General features: G+C 37.6%; 1 protein-coding gene across 1 annotated transcript; it reads right to left on the bottom strand.

Annotated features, from left to right (window-relative positions):
• Positions 1-1269: 1269 nt before the first annotated feature.
• rhcga (Rh family, C glycoprotein a) lies at positions 1270-6688 on the bottom strand. The gene is made up of 11 exons (XM_056381272.1): positions 6386-6688; positions 5532-5724; positions 4870-5020; positions 4586-4733; positions 4250-4416; positions 3967-4104; positions 3499-3635; positions 3138-3262; positions 2576-2649; positions 2356-2429; positions 1270-2264 (listed from the first exon to the last, which is right to left on the bottom strand). Exons 1-11 carry the CDS (start codon positions 6612-6614, stop codon positions 2231-2233), a joined length of 1470 nt encoding a protein of 489 aa, XP_056237247.1. The 5' UTR covers positions 6615-6688; the 3' UTR covers positions 1270-2230.
• Between the last annotated feature and the right edge of the window lie 8449 nt (positions 6689-15137).

The following is a 15137-nucleotide window of genomic DNA, read 5'->3' as shown; positions in this document are numbered from 1 at the left end:
GCTTGCTGAAAAGATTCACTAAACAATTTGAACTAAATTCTTTGGTGTGGACATTCACTGGTCTTTTGAGTATTTTGAACACTGCACTCACCCTGTGGGGGTGAGAGTTTTTTTCTCTAAACAGCAAAAGCTCCTTCACCATCATGATTTTTTTTTTTTTTTTTTTTTTTGACAAACAGCCATGAAAAGTGACCCTGTGTAGAACAGCTTTGGCTTCTGACTCAGTCAATAATATTCATGTTCACCTTATTAAGCTGTGTCAGTCTTCACTACTAAGGAACACTTTATATTCCACTCATGCCTCGTTATATGCTCTTCGATGGTTATCTAAGAATGTGATGCATCACATGGCGGCCTAAAAATACACAGGTGGCCACACCGCAAGAATATCAATGGAATTTGCATGGTCAGGTGTTGCTGTGCGAGTCAGGTGAAGTGGAAAATCACTTGTAGGTGTGAATATGTTGAGATGATGTTTCACAGAGTGGAGATGTTTTAATTTAAGGTTGGAGAAAAGGGTGGTTTAAAAAATAGATTACCAACTGGGAAATGGCCCCAGACCCTCAGGGAGACAAAAGAAAAGATTCACCATGTGGAAAATTTATGGCAATTTAATAAATTTAACATTTCTGACAATAGTACCACACACCACTAAAGCTCACTTTAAGTGAAATGCAAAGGGCTTGAAGGCAACACCTGTATTATTATCTAATCTTGAGGCCCTATCTTATTATTATTATTATATTATTATCTTATTTTAAGTTCAAAACTTCAAAACAAGGCACTTACACTTGTTCACAGGGCAACAGACACAATCTGAGTGACTGAATTTGAATCTAAGACGGACAAGCATACAGGTTAAGTCAAAAATGTATTTCATTCCAGTAGTGCACAATCTGTCGAGTTTTCATTCTTTTCTACACAGCTCATCGGTCCATTCTGTCTGCTCTATCCATCCATCAAGCCAGACATACAGCTTCCCATTCATGCACTGAACTTGTCATTTTGATGTCTTTCTCTTTTAGAATTTTCTTTGTCAGGTCAGTGTCTTGTGTCCAATGATTTTGTGTTTATTGATTTTGAATTAGTTCATTATTTTAATTGACCATGATCAGTTGTTTCACTCATATTGTGCTTTCATTCACCATGGCACATATTAGGGCAGTATAGCAACTTAGCAAATATTTACAATTTTCATGGATATACAAAGTTATGAAACTGCTTTTTCATGCATCTTCATATGTCGCACAAAAATGTGAGGAAAAACAGTTTAAAGATAATATAACTTTATTATTTAATTTTAGTTACATATGATCAAAGAATTTGTTAACTATTCTATACTGAAACTATAATACGTCAATAATACAACAAGCAGATTGTCACATACCATCACATATAGTGTACTGGAGGTAACATTCACACAGCAACTAAACCATTGCTGACAATATCATCATAGTTCCTATAGTTAGTCAAACAGTCCATCTCAAGAACAAGTCATTTATGCAAAATAAAGTGGAATCATTTGTACATACAGCTTACAAAGACCTATACATAATTTGACAGACATAACTTTGATATAGAATCTAAAAACTGCCTCATTTGGCAACACAAATAACTTTGATTCCTATATGCCTTTTATACACAACACAATAAATTGTGCTCCAACAGACTCTTTAGAAGAAATAAAATAGCAAGCATTATCAAAGACAATATTCAACAATTAAAAGGTACATTACATGAAAGAATTCATAGTTTTGTATAGTCCTTCAAAAAGAGGAATTTACTAACTCACTGATGTCAACAGTAATGCATTTCCAAACTCATGAAAATAACTCTCAGTTCTTCTGCACATTATAATTATCTTGCACAGCATAAACAGATTGTCATTGACATTTTCCAGTTAATAAGCATCTGCAGATTATATTTAGTTTCTTCCGAAATAGAAAGTAAATGCAGTTTAAATTTTCTTTTAAGAGTAAAACCTTTTATTCAGAATTATTTCTCCATTAATGAGATATCTGGTCCCCATTTTGTGCAGTGTCGTCATAACCTTGAACTTCCAATGATAGAAAAAAGTGCCAGACAAATGTAATAGGTGTGCATGTCATAAATATTGTTCCTCTTTTGTAGAAGTATCCTTTTTGAGAGCGGCTCTTCTTTGATTAAGTGTGTTTCACAGCTGTATCAAGTTCAAAGTGATATGAGGGGGTTGATCTCCTGATGTGTGGCTCTAACTTTGCTCCACGGAGAAGTTCGACTCAGATCTGTTGCACGAAAAGAGGAAAATGACAGTTAATGAGAAATGAATGAGAGGGAAGAGTAAATGAGGATGTGTGTGAGTGTGAGTGACCTTACATGTCTTGGTGCTTGTGGATCATGTGGTTGTTGTACTCCAACACAGGAGGGATGGTCTCCTCATCCTCAGGAACCTGAAACCAACACACGGGGATCAGGTCAAGAGCCAGAAAATCACTGACTTCTGAGCGAATTCAGAGTGGAATATTTTTACTTGAAACAACAGAATATGTTTCCTTTCAAGTTAAAGGGAAAGAACACCGTCTAAAAGCTCTCTCACCTCCCAGTAAACTTCATCATCAAAGCAGTTGTCATCAGCGGGGTCGCCCCAGATAGGGAACCTCAGGATGAAACCTTTGAGGAGAGAAACAGGCATTAAGCAACATTAGTCTCAATTTCAATACCTTCTTCTTGATGTATGATGCAACTGTTCTCTTTTAAACTATTTTTAATGTCTCCGCCATGACTCAGGAATTCATATGCCAATTAAGACTGGTAGGAAAAATGATGAAATGATGACATTTAATATTCAAATGGCCATTATTCGATGCTGTTACTCAGGACGGGGAGATTTTGACTACTTTCCCTGCAACTTGGCAGCTTTTTGGCTTAGTTTGTTTTTTTTTGTGACATTGATTCTTATGTTATGTTTTTTCTTATTTAATATTATCAAAATATTATAATATTTTGGTTGGAGACATTTCCTTTCAACAGAAATAAAAATAAAAATAAAAATGATCATGTCTCTGGATCACTTTACAATAATCCCTGGAACAGATCGCTTGATAGGGAAAGATTACTGTTTCACTGAGTCTGATACACAACACATTTTTCAAACTCACCAACAATTGCACCTCCAACCAGTCCAAATGCAATTGCCACACATGTGCCAGCAGCCTGGAAGCCTCCCTGTGTTCCTACAGATCTGTTTGCAAACTCGCCTTCAAAGTCAAATGTGTTAATCAACCTAGAAAGGAAGAAAAAAAAAATTAAGACAGGCCTTGCAAGGTCAAGTTCATTTACAGTTAATTAAAACAGCAGAAAGTACTATAACTGTAAAAAAAAAAAAAAAACAAACAAAAAAACAATTAGACTAAGACAAAGTCGAGTGGGTGACAGTTTCCATTTGTTATGTTGGAGTCGGTAAACAGGCAAGGTATGGCTTTCTGAATTTCAAGCTGTATGTGTGTTTGTGTCACTTACCCCTGTGCACTGTAGACAGATTCAGTGGCAGCTGCAGCAACGATGGCACCTACGAAGCCACCAAGCATCCCAGGCAAAGCATGCAGGTTGTGGACACCACAGGTATCCTGGAGCTTAAGATATTTCTCTAAGAAGGGCTGAGAATGAGAAAACCAGTCATACGTTAATTAGATGTCTATAACCAGGCCAGAGCCACGAACTTAACAACGCTAAAGTCATAAGTCCAAATTCAAGTGGACAGTGAGCGCTTTTAAACTGAGTCATCAGCTCTTGTAACACTGTTATTTTCCTGGAAAACAACTACAACTTGTTTCAATTTGACTCCTTTTCATTCTGCTTCCTTCATGTTGCTTGATTCATATTTATGCCACTTTTTCTCTCCCCTTCCTCATTTACTTTTCTGCAGTGACAGCGCCACAGCACAGACTTCAAGATCAAAATTCAGAAGGTGAAATACTGCAAGCTCACCGAGACAAACAGGTAGCCAAAGGTGGAGATGATGCCACAGCAGAAACCCACAATGAGTGAACCATAAGGAGTGATCATGAACTCTGCTGCTGTTCCCATGGCAACACCACCAGCCAGAGTGGCATTCTGGATATGTACCTGTCAGGTAAAAGGGAATGTTAGTCATGAGAGATTGAGAAATACATGAACGTTCCATAACTGGTTTTTGAGTTATTGAGTAACTGTCATGTGCTCATGTTTTTCTGGGTCTTTTTTTCTGTGTTTTTTAGCAATACAGCATTACCATGTCCAGTTTTCCTCTCTTCTGAGACATGCTGGAGATGGCCACAGTCGTGAGCACAGAGGATGCAAGTGCAATGTAGGTGTTAATGGCTGCTCTGTGCTGTCCATCACCGTGGTCTGTGATGGCTGAGTTGAAACTGGGCCAGAACATCCACAGGAACAGTGTACCTGTGAGGTGAGAGAACGTCACTTAAACCACAGCTGGTTTTTACAATCAAGCAAACACATCTGAATCTAGAATTTTAGATTTGCCAGATGATAAGAAAATAAGAAGAAAATACTAACATGTGAGGTTAAACAGAGTTTAAGTGTAAAATATAAATCTCCGGTTACTCACCAATCATGGCAAACAAATCGGAGTGGTAGACAGATCCATCGAGCCGTTTGCTTTGGTGTAGGTTTGGTCGGTAGAGCACCCAGGAGATGGCCAAACCATAGTATCCTCCGAAGGCGTGAATGACCATGGAGCCACCAGCATCTCTGCACTGTGGAAACATTAAGACTTAACTGTTATAGGTATATACATACAGCAGCAATTGCAACATCTGAAGGAAAATGATCACTCCTTGGACAATCAATAATTAAGTTCCCGGTGGGATGATTATGTTTGGTGAAACTTACATGTAGGAGATCTAGGATGATGAATTCCTCCACAGCAAAGAGCGTGATGCCAAATAAGGTGACAACCAACAGCTGGACAGGGCTTACTTTTCCCAGGAGGGCACCATAGGCAATCAGAGAGCCAGCACAGCAGAAGTCTGCATTGATCAGACTGTGGGGGGATGAGGACAAGAACAGGGACCAAATGACCAAATAGCAACAAACGATGCACAAATCACTGTGAGGATTCAAAGGAAAGCTGGACTGGACAAAACTGGCAACTGCCCCAAGACCTCAGACCCCCATCTACCCCTGAAAATGTCGGTTGGTTTGAATTGCTGAATTGTTTTGTGGTATGCTGTATTCACTGTACTCAAAAGACTACTCCACTTATTTAACATTGCATAACACTCTTGCACACACAATAGTCCAGGTCTGTTATACTACTTGCAACTGATGTAAGTTCAGCCCTCAGACCTCAGGCAGTAACAAGGAGCAGACTACAAAGGGCAGTTAAGCTCACTTCTGTCACTCCACGCCCAGACCTAGAGTTCTTAAAGAATGTGGTTTCTTGTATGGGTTACATAACACGTGTACATCCCTGCCTTCATCACTTAAGTGCATGATTGATGATGCTATTGATGATAAAAAAATCTAATTTTGCTTGCAGTGAAGTCAGTCACCTCTCAACTCCGATGTAGATTTTTCCAGTGTTTGGGTCGAGGGAGTGGAACCATCCTTGCATGAGAAGAGCCCACTGCAGACCAAAGGAGGCGATCAGGAAGTTGAAGCCCACACCACCGAAGCTGTAGCGTTTGAGGAAGGTCATGAGGTAACCGAATCCAACAAAGATCATGACGTGGACATCTTGGAAGCCTTGAGAGACGGCAATAAAACATTGGAATGATGAGTGTCAAGGTGTAATGGTATGAAGTGAGTTTGTGGAATAATTAAATAGAGCAACAGTTGAAAACAAAAATTCAGTTTTCTACTCACATGAATTAAATTATGTTAATTTAAATAATAACTTAAGGTTTCTGATTGATTATAGAGTTCCCATTTATGCTTTCATTTCCAGTTGGGTGCTAAGATTTTATCAATAAGCAAATTGCAATCAAATAATTACTTAAAGGATTTACAGGCAATACACTGAGTATACGGTTGCTGCCATGTTGTCACATGTAAGCCCAGGAAAGTGATCAAAAATCTAATACTGTTTTGTGACCATTGATATTTCAATGCAACATCATTTTATGATGTGGCAATGTCTAGCAGTCAACAGAAAACAAGAAAGACGCAGGACAGTTAAAACGGGGTAAAGCTGATAGATAAATATTTGTAGATAAATATTTCAAAAATGGCTAGAAATTCATGGTCATCCATTTGCCATGAGTGGAAAAATATCAAGTACGGAAGTACAAAATGAGAAAGAATGTATACAAGCAACAGCCATGACTAGTCATAAATATTTCTTTTGAAACACACAGGAAGATCAAAATAACATTTGTTTTAACTCAGTGTCCATCTTTGTACTCACTGGGATATCTGAAGTAGAAGTCATTTTCAATGTCGCTAGTTATGTTGTGATCCCTTTTGTGCTCTATCCATTTACGCGCATCCGACTCCTCATCATACCGGATGAAAACTCCAAACAGTATGATCATAGCAATCTGCCAGACGAAGCAGACAGCCGGCAGACTAACACGCACATTGGTGTTCTTTTGCCGGCCGAAAAAATTCTTCATGCACTCACAACAGCTCCCCATGTTGATAATCTCTGCTGATGATGCTCTGATCACTCCTCAGCTGGGTTCTCCCTCTCTCTCTCTGCTGTCATTGGCAGCAGTATATCAGCAGGTATTTATAGAGGTTTTAGAGAGGTGTGGGCCCAATTTCGCCCTTTCACACTCAAGGGGTGGGGACACCTTACCTGTAAGCATGTAAACCACTCCTTACTTGTAAGCCTGTTTTCATAACCAGACCAAACTACAAAAATTGGAAAATTCCTACTGCAGATAGCACAGCAGGAAATAAAATAATGCCTGCGAAATATGTGATGGAAATGACACAGTACAGTAAGTGCAGTGGGCATGACTTTGATATGGAATTATTTTTGTGATATGGCAACTTCTACCAGTTATAACAAAATGTTCACATTTGCCAGGCGGTCAGCACAATCAGAAAACACAGTAGGTATCAGGCCTCAGTGTAACGGTAACTATATGCAGCTCCAGAATCCAGCACCTGGAATAACTGTTGAGATAATCTCTTGCTACGACTGTTCAGTTGGTCCTGTGCTCGAAAATGATTTGGAGTATTCAGCTATGTACTCTGTGAGAGTAATGAAGTGCTCTTGAGTGAACACACCTGTCAGTCAGGCTTGCAAGTCATCACGAGTGCTGCATTCTGAATTTAAGTGTGGCAACTTAGAAGCCATGGCAGTGTTTTTGAAAGATTTGGACAACTATATAACAGCAACTTATCTTTTTATATTATATTATAACCTTTAACAAAGGATCTGTTTCTTGAGCATGAATGTACATTTCCAGTTTTAAAGTGGAGCCATAGATTTATTCTGCAAATAACCACTGAGCCTCTCCATTGTTTCCTGTCTACCTCTGCCTGAAGACAAGAGACGTTGTGATATCAGACAGTGACATAAAATAAATATGAGTATGAGCCAAAATGACTGATGGTTCAATATGAACAAATCTGTGCGAAGACACCTCTGAAGCACTGCATATAATAACTGCAAAGAGTTATTTACATAAAAGTAACTAAACTAAGCCTGTCTATAATATAAAATAAACCATAAGGCATTGTCCATTCAGTATCACATGTTCGCTCCTTATTTGTGTCCTCCACTTACAAATCATGTGTACTTTGTGTTCCTGTTTTATTTTCCAATCTTGATGATTATCTCACAATAGAGATTCCAGTTTAAGGATTCATCATATGTTGTGTTCGGTGCTCTCTTGTGTCACTGTCACACAAAGAACATTCCAGATGATATCTGTTTTCCTTCTTCAACACACTCAGCAAACTCATTATGTAACATATGTATCGTTGATTCGCCTCTTTGATAATATCACAGGATGTGCTCAAGAGTCAAACTATGATTTACAGCATTTATTCCAATTCAACTTTAATACAAACTTTATGTTAATTTGTAAATATTTGCCATTATCATGTGCATTGTATTACTGTGCCCACAGCAATGGGTCTCAAAAAAAAAAAACAGGATTGAGATCCCTGAAAGATAAAAGAGACAGAATACAAGGATTTTAGTAAGGACAGTGAATTTTCATTTATTGATTTATTTATTGAATATTTTTTAGCTTAAAATAAACATATAAAACATATTTGGCACGCATTTTAGGACAGCTGGAGTTGTTGCCTTGGCTTTACGGGATGTTTTCACTGTGTTAGGTTGTACTGACTGTTGGCTGGTGTTTCAGCTACGCAGTAATGGCATTTGAATAATACAACTAACTCACCTGAATCAAATTAACCCAATCGAATCAAACCACTGAGTCTAGAGATTCACTAAATTATGTTTGTTTTTTGTCTCACTGAGATTGTAACCTCTTTTTCAAGAGAGACTCGTCTACAAGAAGTAAACATAAACAGTTTAAATACAGGCACATACACATAAAATTTACACAAAAAAGTTACATTAGTTTTATATTAAGAAAAAAAATTACTACTGGAACTGCAAATAATTGAGTATACTGGAGTCCTTTACTGTAAAATATGTAAGTGAAAAGAGAGATTTTAGTTCCATTTTTTTGCAGCATAAGGCAGGGAAAGTTTATGTATATAGCAACATTCAGACACAAGGCAATGCAAGGTGCTTTAAACAGGCATAAAAATACATTCAAAATAAAACATTAAGAATACATTAAAACTGTATTTACATGACAATGAAAACAGAAACAAAAGCAACAGAAAGCACATAAATAGTTAATAATTAAAAAGAGTTAAAAAGATTTTAAAAAGTTGATTTATTGAAAAGCAAACAAAAATGTTTAAAGCCCTGATTTAAATGAGCTCACAGAGGGTCTGGATGCTTTGCATCGTACAGTTAAATCACAGATGTCTTTAGGTCTGAGTCCATTTTGCAGTTTGTAGTACCTGAAACCAGTTCTTCCAAGCTCTGTTTGAACATGTGCTAGCCTATAGCTTTTGTTAAAACATCATGTGATCTTTATATGTAAGATGCAAAGCGAAATTTATCGCTTAAAACAAAGGTCTAATCGCTGGTTACAAACTGTCTACCAGATGTAACCAGTTCAACCAAAGGGTGAATAATTTAATGTTAAAGCACACGCCGACTTCTCAGGGTGGCACACAGAGGAGGAAGAGTGTTATTTAAGGTTAAAACACTGTCACAGGAAGTGTACCCTCAAACAAAAAGTTCTGCCTTTGAGGGAACAATTAGTAGAATTGCATAGTTAACGCTGCAGAAATCACTGCAGGGAATGATCACACTCTTTCTAAGATAAATACATAGAATAGAAATTATTTTCACGAAGGAAACTGCACAATAGTTGGCATAAATAGACGTGAAGTGAAATGTTGATCACTCAACTTAATAGATGCTGAAATGATACAATGTCACCTTAACATATTTCAGACCTGGAGTGGTTAAACATGTGACAGGGGGACAGTATGGAGGCTTCATATCTTATCAGCTTTAAGGCATTTCAGCAATGTTCTCTGTCACATGGTGTGGTATGCTCTGCCTTGGCCGCACAGAGCCCTGGAACAATGCCGCTGGAGATATTATGATCTCCTGTCAATCTACAGGTAAGTGAGACACAGATCAGTGCATTGCAGCTATTCAAACAACAAAGCTTTTCAGTTTTCTTCCTTTTTCTTTGCTCATGTAGGAATTGTCTTGAAAATACAGTAACTGTGGCATCCAGTCAGGCCTGCCGTCTGACATCGCTTACAGTTCAGGTGTAGAAACCACAGAAAAGGACTGAAAAAGGAAAAATGGCGCACAAACAGCCTTAATTTGAACTGTACACGGTGTGAAAAATAATACAAATATGATCAAATATTTTTCAGATATTGTTCTTAAGTAATTGTCACAAACAACTGTTTTAAACACCCTCCTCCCGAATCTGCATGTGTTGTTGTCTCCTCAGAAACCTCTGAAAAATTCCTCCACTTTTTTGTTGACAAGATTGTGATGATCAGAGCACAGCGTTTCCTACGACCTCGTCCTTTACTGTCGCCTGCTCTGTTTTTAGCCAGTTTGAGTGTCCGTCTCTTTTAAGGGAAATTATTTGTCATATGAAAACATATCCAAACCCTTTAAGAGATTTTTGAGACTGTTGGACCAAACATCCAAATAATCATGAATAGCAGTCTTGCTTCAGGTGTTGTACCAGCAAATTTTAAGTATACAGTTGTGCAACCACTGACTGAAATCCAATCCGCACACCTCAGTCCTCTACAATTTTAGACAAATTTCCAAAATGTTTCTTTAAAAAAAATGTTTCAGAGAAAATTTTATTTAATACAATTGCAATCTTTATTAGATATACATGTCCTAGTCTGGTCTCTGAATTTGCACTTTTACAACTTTTTAAACAATCTTTTATTAGCTTGTGACTCCAGGGATTCTGCCATTCTTATGCTTTTAGACCTCACAGCTGCACTCAACACAGCAGACCACAGTATCCCCATCTCTCACCTGTTGAGGTACTTCAAGTACTTCAAGCCTTTTTTGTCTCACAGAAGTTTTTCTCTCAGCCGTGGTGACTCTGTATCCTCCTCAGCGCCTCTCCATTGTGGAGTTCCTCAGGGTATTATTCTGGGGACAATCCTAACCCCTTTGGGTTCATTCCTATAAAATATGCCATCATTGTTACTGTTGTTATGGTCTTAATGTATTTTTTATTCTATTGTCTTTTAAACTGGTCTTTGTGTTTTTATCGTGTTGTTTTGTGGGTTTTTCTATTTTGGTTGTACATCAAAGCTGTTGTTGTAAAATGAGCTTCATGAATACATTTGACTTAACAGCTTCAAAGCTTGAAAAGTGAAAAGGCATCAAATAATTGCTTCCTTCTAGTATGACTGAAAACCTGTTTTCTTTGGAATCAATTAGCTTCTCATCATTCATCTCTATAATTTTCTATTGTGCAATCTATGCGGATACAAAAGGCAAGCCAATTGTGTGAAATAGATCTTTACCGCAGAGCACATAAAATAATTGTTTTCTTAAGAGGTGTTCACTGAAATAAAATGCATGTTGAGTGTTTGCCACTTTCATATAATCCGTCTGTGGAGTGTGACTAACTAGAAAAGCATTTCCTAGAACTCTGCAAGTACAGTTCATAACAGCACACAGAGTCAGATGCCACAGAGATATGACAGCGTCAGGCAGTCGGCAGTTTTTTGGTGACAGAAAACTACTGCACACTCGTGAAGATGATCTGACACTCAGATAACCCTCAGCCACAGTGTTACAATCAGCAGAGGAGACAGAACTTTTACTTTGTCAAACAGCATCTTTGTCCCTCACATGTTTCACCATGCGACTCCAAGTTTGCGTACATGCAAATTGGTCTGGAGTTGTCACACGACCTCATGTGCCTCAGTCAGCCATACAGGTGACTTAGTCAACACATTTTACTACATTACAACAGTGTAATCACAGTTTTCATCTTTTGTTCTTGGCTGTTTCTACACTAACAAACTTAATTTCAATAACATTTTATAATTTTGTGAATTTTTTGTTTTGTTGTTTTTTTCATAGAAATTTTCTGTAAATGTTTGAAATTGTTTGCTGTAAACTGTAGATTGTTGTACTGAAACAAATAACTAAAACCAAATTAATATTTGGTGGAAAGTCTAAGTTTGATTGAAAAACAACTGTTACAAAGAATTACTATTTCAAAAAAATCAACTTCAGGAGTTCATAATAGTGCATGTTTACAAACACTGATGCATATACAAGGAATTAATTTATGTGGTATAATTTTCTTGATATTTCTTGATTAAGTTGCAACTTTTGTTACAGTGTGGACAAAATGCAGCAACTAGGATTCTTATATACTCATATGGGATCATGATTAACTGGGTGGCATATTTTATTGAAATTTTACACAGTAGAATCCCATGTCTGACATGATATGTTTATTCTTTAACATCTTATTACAGCTCTCCACAGAAACCAACCAAAATTTTCAAACTCGATACTCATATCATTCCATCAAATGTAAATGTGTATCACTTTATACCCTTTGCCCACAATTTAGCCTTACATATCAGGTATTTTTGTGAACTTTGAGATCTCTACTAGAAGGTAAACTGAAGGTCTGTGCGTATGAGCAATGTTTGGCTGCAAATATGTCGACTGGCAGGACTGTGGGATTGAAGAGTTGATTCCATCTGAGGTGATTTATTGCCTGAGTTCAGGTTTCTATTCTTTTTTTTTTTCAGTCAGGATGTGAGAAGCTGTTTGAGGTTCCCAAGCTGGCCTAATTTGTATCACCATTAATACCTCTAAGCTATACCTCTGACACACTTTTACAGTATACACATTAACGCTAATGAAACTCTGCAGAGATGTTTTCAGGCCACAGACTGCAATGTACTCTATGAGCCCCATAGAGACGACATAAACTCCATGAAGGACAATATAACAAAAGTACATAAGCTTTTGTGTGGACAACACCATCCCCACCAGGTCAGTGCAATATTTCTGGATCTCTTCGTGGATCACCAGCGACCTGAGGGAGCTGCTGACCAGGAAAGTGAGACTTAGGTAAAGCAAAAGACTCTCACAGGAAGAGGCTGGTAAACAGCAAAACAATGCAAAGGATGGTATGAAGAACATTACAGGCTTCAAGGCTAATCAGCCCGAAGGAAACCTGAACAGAGCCAATGAGCTATAAACATGTTTTTCAACAGGTTCAGCTGAACCCACATGCGTTTATGTAAGGGTATTCATTTTCATTCAGTAATTCCAGATTCCAGACCTATATTTATGGACTTCTTCCATTTGATAATGTATCTTGCCCATTGTGTCTCACAATCCATTTGTCTTTTTCTTTAACAATAACAGTCGGTTACCATTTTGTGATTTAGCTGTGTGCCACCTAAAAATGAAATTAGGTCCAACCTTACAAAGTACTAATAAGAGCTCTGATTGGCTAGCTATCGAGCTCCTGCTGCTGTTTTCTCCTGCAAACTGCAGTGGACAGCATCATCATGCTGCACGTGACAACTGGCCAGTCAGAGCTGCTGCTGCTGCTCTTTTGAACCTTATTTCATTTTATAGATGGCACATCTGGCATGTCTATGAATATAAGCAATAATGAAATGGACAATGAATATATTAAAGCCCAAAATAATTGAACTGTGAGACAGAATATCACATACAGACACACCACTAGTAAATAAGTAAGTAACATTACTTTTTCAATAATATAAGTAAATAAATAAAATTAAACCTTCTATTTCCATATCCTATAATAAACAACCTCAAAGTTCTACATTTTGTCATAAATTATGCTTATTTTTGCAGTGCACATTTGCAAGAGTTTTCAAATAAAGTCCACAAAGGCCCTAAAAATAGAAGCAGCAGCAATACAGATTTATCTTTCCTCATCTTGTCTGATCCCTGTCACTGTATCTGTGTGTACAAGACGTGTGTGAAATAAATGCACGGCACACAAGAGCGACAACTATAGCTTGTAATTGACTCATCCATTGATCCATTTGATCTTTTTTGAGATATTCATGAAGCCCTCTGAAATTTCACAAGTCACATTTTGTGAAGGTTTGTGGATTAACATCTTTTTATCATCCTTGTGTTTTACCATTTTACTTGTGGGTTTTGTTCTTATGCATTTATCTTTTTTCTCCGTTCCTTGTACAGCATTTTATTACTTAAGAAAAATGTTATGCAAATATATGTTTTTTCAGAAATAAATTATCACTGACATTGCCAGATGAAAAACAAATCTGTGGGACATTTCTTATTTTTGAAATGCTGTATTAATGCTTAAAAAACTGATGAGATGTCTCTCTCTGAACCACTTATGTCACTTGACGGGGAAACATTGTGTCCCAGTCTGACAAAGCTGCTTCATACACATTGTCACATAAACTCATCAACAAACGAGAAATTTAAGAACCTCTGATTTAAATCAAAAATGCAGATGCAGGTAGAATAAAAATAATGCAGTCACAACTGTCAACTGAAGCGATGTAAGGAAAAAAAATCTGACCTAAAATAAACATTAAATGGGTATAAATTTCTAACTTTTCCAATTAACCGATTTATCTGTCAGATTGTCTCAAACTTGAGCAAAATTGTTTTTTGGTATGAGCTCTTTACGTAATCTTCTACATTAAGTTTTCGGGTTTTTTTGGACTCTAATGCACTGTATTAGTGTTTGTTTTTATGAAATGCAGGCTCCAGCATCACAAGACTCTCATGTGACAACTAAGAGTTACAGAACGTGCTCAACCGGTGAGGTGGTTTCAAGTACATCATGGTGGAGCAGTGTGTTCGAGGAGCTAAAATAAATTAATCATACATTCCTTCAGTCAGATGGGTAATGAATGACAGCTGCTGCACCTTTCTTATTACTAGGTGTCTGTGTTTGACTCATCCCACCTGAGTTGGTCATCTGATATTTTTGGATTTCAAGTTTCACTTCTGCTCTGATACGTTAAATTTTAAAGCAATACTTGGTGATCAGTCCATTTAGTAGTTTCACTAGTCTTAAAACCTTAATCATGTAAGCTTTAAGTGATGATACAGAAGTTGAGCAACAGCATTGCCCTGCCAACAGTTTTACCTTTGCAATCAAAATTGCACTCTCCAAACCCACTGTGCTCAGAGCAAGAGCCTAAATTCCACAAGAGTGGAGGAGGAGGCGCCGGAGCGGTAAACCCCGTCATCCTTCTGTTGTTATGGGAAACGTGAGGTTCCCTGGTGGATAAAAAAATGAACAAGTTTGGTGTAATTATAGAGACCAAGTGAGAACAACAATTATACAATCCCCGATATTCTGACACTGAGCCAAGGATATTCAGGGCCAGACAGCAACATCTATAGCATTGTCTGCAGAGATCTGTGTAACAACTCTGTGTAACCTCTCCATGACACCACACACCCACGCTGCCACCATGAGGTGTCATGTCAGTGTCACTCAACAATGTCACTTGCCTTGTCTCAACAAAACGTCTGGAACGCCGGGTGAATCTGATGCATCCGATTTGATGGGCTTCTGTTCTCTTCTCACAGTCCTGAAAAACTTGAA

Source organism: Seriola aureovittata, chromosome 1 (assembly GCF_021018895.1).
Source record: "Seriola aureovittata isolate HTS-2021-v1 ecotype China chromosome 1, ASM2101889v1, whole genome shotgun sequence".
NCBI classification, from domain to species: Eukaryota; Metazoa; Chordata; class Actinopteri; order Carangiformes; family Carangidae; genus Seriola; species Seriola aureovittata.
Note: the sequence above shows the minus strand (reverse complement) of the source record. Positions and strands in the feature narration are given on the sequence as shown.

What these genes read in the sequence shown, in the direction of transcription:
- rhcga (XM_056381272.1), bottom strand. Translation starts at nt 6,614, where the DNA reads ATGGGGAGCTGTTGTGAGTGCATGAAGAATTTTTTCGGCCGGCAAAAG. An exon ending in ATCTACATCGGAGTTGAGAG is followed by an intron (nt 5,021 to 5,531) that starts GTGACTGACTTC and finishes ATCCCCCCACAG; the next exon opens with TCTGATCAATGCAGACTTCT. An exon ending in AGAGAGGAAAACTGGACATG is followed by an intron (nt 4,105 to 4,249) that starts GTAATGCTGTAT and finishes TTTACCTGACAG; the next exon opens with GTACATATCCAGAATGCCAC.